General features: G+C 37.5%; 1 protein-coding gene across 1 annotated transcript in view; it reads right to left on the reverse strand.

The window, feature by feature from the left end:
- Positions 1-6,317, reverse strand: part of fgf11a (fibroblast growth factor 11a) — a 76,977-nt gene that overhangs the window by 32,600 nt on the left and 38,060 nt on the right. Inside the window, exon 2 of the mRNA XM_014021233.1 lies at positions 689-799. Coding sequence (XP_013876687.1) covers positions 689-799 — 111 coding nt within the window. The remainder of the gene's footprint in view (positions 1-688; positions 800-6,317) is intronic.

Raw genomic sequence — 6,317 nt, forward strand, 5'->3', positions numbered from 1 at the left:
TTTTTGCTGCTTTCAGCTTTTGAAAGTGAGCTCACATTAACACTTGCTACTTCCTGCTAAATATTTTCAGCTCAATTTCAGCAGCTTTCAGCTTAAGTTTTCAGCAAGGAGCATTCACACTAACGTTTTCGCAGGAAATGCAATTTTTCTCTACTTCCCACTGGGATTAGTGGAAGCTTGGTTCCACCTGTAAGAACACTACAAGTGGAACAAAGCTGAATAAAATACAGAAAATCTATAATATTTGTTCCGTTGATAGAAACAAAAACATAAAATCTCATGAGGAAAACTTTTTTTTTTCAGAAAGAAAACTTCTTGAACCAAAACGGACCAGAACACAATAGGAGAGTTAATCTGGATAATCTGTGCTGGATTACGCAACAAGAGCTAATCCCATTTCAGCTGTACACTAAGTGTACGCACATTTTCAGCTGAGTGTGCCCTCGTGGGTGAAGTTTGTCCCATGAGGATGTCCTCTTTTTTTAATGTCCTTTGGCACAAAGACAGGAAAACCTCCCGGTTCTGAACGGACCGATCCATGAACCGGACGTCTCTGTAGAACCGGACGTCTCTGTAGAACCGGACGTCTCTGTAGAACCGGACGTCTCTGTAGAACCGGACGTCTCTGTAGAACCGGACGTCTCTGCAGGACCGGACGTCTCTGCAGGACCTGCATTGTTTCACTTACAGAAGGAGCTGCTCTCGTCCTTTGTGCCTTCCATGGTGCCGTCCGGCAGCATCTGGAGGTAGAAGCCATGTCTGCAGTACAGCCGTGTGACGATGCCCTTCAGCTGCGGCTCTGAAGAAAAAAAAAATCAAACAGCGTTAACGACAAATGTTAGCGCCCGGGAACATGTATACACACACACCTGTCAGGTGGCATTTATCAAGACACGTGTCGACCTGTGAGCGTGCACACAGACCGAACCAGAGGTCTGAATATTTACTCAGTGAGATATTTGAACAGAAAAGTGTGGTTGTGTGAGAAAAGTTCAGACGCATTGATGGAACCAACCAAGGCTTTGTTTTTGAGCTGCTCGTTTGGGTGAAGGTTTGTTGCAGATAATTTTAAAAATACATTTCATCTACCTTTGAACAAGGATCTATTTAAATAATGAAACCGTTAAAGGGATCCATGATTAGTTGTAACATTAGACTTTATTTGATAAACATTTATTTTAATTGTAAAATAAAGACTGTAAAAAATACTGTAGGATGTTTAGTTTTTATAATTTTTTTTAAATATATTTTAACACGGACAGAGCCATTTTATTTACACACAAAGCATTCTGGGTAAATGATGACGTGGATAGGTCCTCGGTGCGAGGCTGCTAGCGAGCTATATCCACCCTGAAGGTTAATCTTGGACAATATCTGATGATCGACTCTTTTAAATGAAACCAGAGAGCGTTGACAGAGAGGAGAAGGTAGAAATGACTCAGCCTGGAACTGAAAATATGGATGGAGGACAACAGAGCTGCTTCATGGAAGAAGAAGAACCATATTTCTTCCCTGTGCTTGGTCAATAAAAGTAACATTCACTGACTTCCACAATGTTTTCTCTTCATTTCTTTGAGTGTTCCTGAAAGCCAACAAGTTGCACTTTGGAATGACCTTATTATCAGTGTGCATTGCCAATGCAATGCACACTATTGTGATTCGTTTCCCATCCAAGTCATCTCAATTTTGCCATGTTTCTCCTCCTGCATACTTCGTCCTAGACCTGCCATTGTAATTTATATTTGTAAAGCTCCTGTGCCAAATGAAGGCTATGCCTTTTGGTGCCTGTAAAACTTATAGTTTATGAAATATTAATGTTTAATGAATTATAATGGCAGTCAATGGAGCCTTGTATTGGTCCAATATTGCCCCATGCTGTACTCAACTTGGTACTGCACCATAGTTTAATATTTAATCTCAATAGTTCAGTGTTTACAGTACTAATATGATTGTATTTTGATGTTTTACTATAATATTGTCTTAATACTGCTCTATTGTTGTAATATTATGCAGTTTAGTGTCGATAATTGTATTGGCAATGTGGCCTCTTTCTGCACACATACAAACCAACCCCTGCCACCATCTTCTGCCACAGCTCTACTGGTCTAATGGTCTATGTCATGGACTTTCATGTGGGAGATCAGGGTTCAAAACCCAACTAAAGCAACTTTAACAAAAAAATCTCTTCAAACTTCATATTGTCACACAATTACCTTAATTACAAACACCTGCTGACATGACAGGCACAAGCTGGTATAGAAAACATATTTGAAATGGGTCAAAGTTCATGCTGCAGGCAAAGCCATGCTGCAATGATATGCTACATGGCAATGCACACTTGTTTTTACATCCTAAAAACCCATGTCTAGATGTATCATGTTTTTGATCCGAGTTTGTTTTACAGAATGAAATGTCTGAGTGAGTGCTCATCCAAGACTGGTGATTCCATAGTTTTTGCCAGGGGTTGTAACAAGTTTATGTCTTGAATTTAAAACAACAGATAAATTTGGGATCAATTTTCAGAAGCTGCCTTATAGTAACGCTGCAAAACTATTCTTTATTAGCGTAATGATTTTTTCTTTTGTGTGTTTAGGGTATAAATGTTTGTTTGCCAGGTTCCTATATGCAAAAAAACATATTATTAGCTGTGTTACTCAAATTATTTTTCCCGCAATAACTTTCTGTGAGGACAGCAAAATCATTTTATTCCAGCGCTGCTCCACAAATAAGTTGCCATCTTCATCTAACCTTGTGTGTTGCATTTTGTTCCTGCGGACCGCTCACGCATGACTGAGGAGGAGGGTTCTTTCACTCAGAAATGCTGAGCGAGACTAAATGGTGGCTCAGAAGCAATGTCAGAACGCCGAAGAGTTTCCACAATCAACTTTTAATGAATCGCATCAAATATGGATGAGGACCAAGACGTATGAGGGGAGCTGGCAGTTGGCCCTCATCTGACAGAAGGGAGGTTTTCAGCGAGGAACAGAGAAAACGTGCTCATTTAAACTGTCCCCCAAAAGTCAGTCAAAATCAGTGACTCAGCACAAATCAGTTTGCTTAATTTCTCTCAATAAAGCTTTGCAGCATTATGTATTTATCTTCTGAAAGCTCTTCTAGGGACAAATATTCAACATTTCCGTTTTGTAAACATAGTTTTAAGTAAATGAACCACCTCTTCATGTTCTGCAGAAGCCTGTTAATTATCCATTCAGTCAAATCTGGTGTGTTGGAGCAGAGAAATCTCTTAAAACATTCAGGATAGTGGGAACAAGGACCAGGATTGGACTCTAAAAACACACTTTATGCTTATACAAAATTTTATAATATTACTATTATTATTATTATTATTATTATTATTATTATTATGGTAACGCTTTCTTTTACAGTACCCTTATTACCATATAATTACGAGGTAATAAAAGTAATTGAATGTAATTACTACCTTATTACCAGGTAATTATGTGGTAATTACAGTACAAAGGAAAAACTACTGTTAATAAAACTGCTTTTATTGGGTAAATCAAATTACTAATGAATAGTAACTCAACACTATATTTATAACCAAAAGAATGCAACTAAATTTTGGGGTTGGTGGTTAACTGCAATAAAATATAACTTTAAAACTGTCCAAATTACCTACTACTTATTTAGGTGTTACAAAGTGAATTGTAATATATTACCAGGTAAATGCTACATTACTACAGACAATTAATTACATAGTAAAATTGTACCCTAACTACCACATAATTACATGTAATAAAGTAGTAATTACCATTTAATTACATTTTTTATTACCTTGTAATTACATGGTAATAAGGGTGCCGTAAAAGAAAGCGTTACTATTATTATTATTATTATTATTATTATTATTATTATTATTATTATTATTATTATTATTATTATTATTATTATTAAAGTGGTGGGTTAACTCATCTGCTAACTAAAAATATAGCTTTGCCATCGTTAATCCGCTAAACACGTAAAACAATTGCAAAATCTAACACTAAACAGCTAAACATAAAATATTTTTGCGGAGGCTAACGCTAAACAGCTAAACATGAAAAATTAACAGAAGTTAAGGCTAAACAAGTTGTTAAAATTTTATCGGAACCTAAGGCAAACAAATGTACGGTAATTTTTAGCAGAAGCTAACTCTAAGCAGCTAAACGTAAAAAACTTATCAAAGCTAATGTTAAACGTCTAAACAAGTAAAAATAATAACACTAAACGTAGAAATTTAGCAAAAGCAAACACAAACTGCTAAACGTAATTTTAACTGGAAGCTAAAGCTGAAATACTAAACAAGTAACAATTAGCAGAAGCTAACATTATTAGCTAACTGCTAAGATGACTGCCATTCAGTCTGCGTCACATCATTCTCTCCTTAGAGCTGAAGACTGGTGGGACCGACACAAACCTGTTTGTGTTGGCTTGTTTTCAGACTTAAAGTTGGCAAAACCTAATTTAGCAGAAGCTAACTGGTCTGCAAAAGTTGTTCAAAGTTACTGTAAATCTAACAAAGCCAACAAAATAAAAGGTCCACTTTTAGCTGTTAGCTGATTTGTGCAACATTGCCAACAGCTGGATTTAAATATTTTGACTCTCATCGACTCCTATTGAACCTAAGCTTAAATATATTTTTTTAAAACTGAACATTAAGGTTTTTTTTAACTTTAATCTTACCTTACCTCATATGGTAAATGGTAAGTTATTATTTCAGCTGGTATTTTTCAGAAAGGCTCTAGCTGAAATGGGATTGCAATTCCAGACACTGAAGGTCACACATTGTAAACCTCAGAATTTACTGTTTAATTTATTTATTTATTATTATTATTTTTATTATTGGTGTATCAACAGAACATAGAGCTCCCCTGCTTTGAAATCGACTCAGTAAAAACTGACAGATAAGAGCTCATCCATCCATTCGTCCATCGCCGTACGACAGGACACAAAAGGTCAAACAAGGCGTGTGGTAGTGTGGTAATCTGTTACGTGTTAATCTCAATTTAAGCCTCCGACCACGCACCGAGCCATGCGCAGCTGAATGCAAACCACCACTGTGAGCAGGCGAGTGGCGCGACAAACAAACAGCGTTGACCTTTAGACTCTGCCTCTGTGTCGGCCCGTTTGGGATGATCCGAAACACAGGAAACGATTCCTAGACATGAGGGATTTACTGGTTGTACATCTTCTTAGTTAAGCAAAAAAGTGACCTTCAAGAAAAAAATCTAGTCATTTTTGAGGCCCATGCTCCATGACAGCTGATAACCTCCTAAATATCAGTAAACATTAGAGACCTCAGAGTTGGCTGGACTATCTTTTTAAGTTTCCATGTTCTCCTCTTGTGTGTACGGCTCTTCTCCGTTTCTTACTCCCAGTAGAACTTTGCAACAGACCCCATAAATCCACCCCTGACTCTCAAACGGTGTTTAAGTGTTCCGACGAGAACAAATTAATGCCTGCACCAGTTTAGACGGTGTCCTGGGAGCCTCCAGTAGGTTTTGCGGTGACGTGCCAGAGAAGAATTTGTTCTTTAATCCCACAGACATTTAATGCCAATTATGGAGTGACCTTATTAAGGAGTGGGATTAATTTCATGGATTAGGAATTTCAACCATTTCAGTCACCCTGAAGCCCCGGGATGGGAACCGGGCTGAAGTTATTTCTGCCATCATTACCTCTATTCTCAATTTATGTTCTGACGTTGGACTTGGCTAAACCAGAAATATCGAATTACGTCTTTTTCAAGTTACTTAGGTGAGACTGACAGACAGATACGTACCTCTCATTTCCTACTTTATGTATACAGTCGTTTAAAGAAAATCCTACCGATTTTTTCAAAACTGCACAGGCACGCAAAATCTTCATTTCATCGCATTTTTGCCAACTACTTTTGCTGCTGCTCAGCTGTACTGGGAAGTGGGAATTTCCCCACTTACAAGTTGTAATTTTTAACTGGATGATCCCTTTTATGGGAACTTTCCATTGGATTAAAGATAGCTACTGACCACAACTCAACAGTGAGTAAAACTCTCGTTTTACTTGCAATAGTATTTCTGTATTACTTATTTTACATTTAATCAGTCGTACACAGTTTTCAGTGTTTATAAGACGACGTGTTAAAATGCTGTTTCTATATAGGAAATACCACATAGAGCCCAGTTATTGTTTGTTAACGGTGCTCAGCTGTAGAAATGAGACGAGGTAGGTGACGTTTCGAGAAATTGAGACGTTTATTTTCTAAACATGATGTCCCAGTGGCTTTCAAACCCCAAAACACATTACGGCAAAGGCTGGTTCACCCCAAAGATCCGGTG

Source organism: Austrofundulus limnaeus, unplaced genomic scaffold, assembly GCF_001266775.1.
Source record: "Austrofundulus limnaeus strain Quisiro unplaced genomic scaffold, Austrofundulus_limnaeus-1.0 Scaffold283, whole genome shotgun sequence".
NCBI classification, from domain to species: domain Eukaryota; kingdom Metazoa; phylum Chordata; class Actinopteri; order Cyprinodontiformes; family Rivulidae; genus Austrofundulus; species Austrofundulus limnaeus.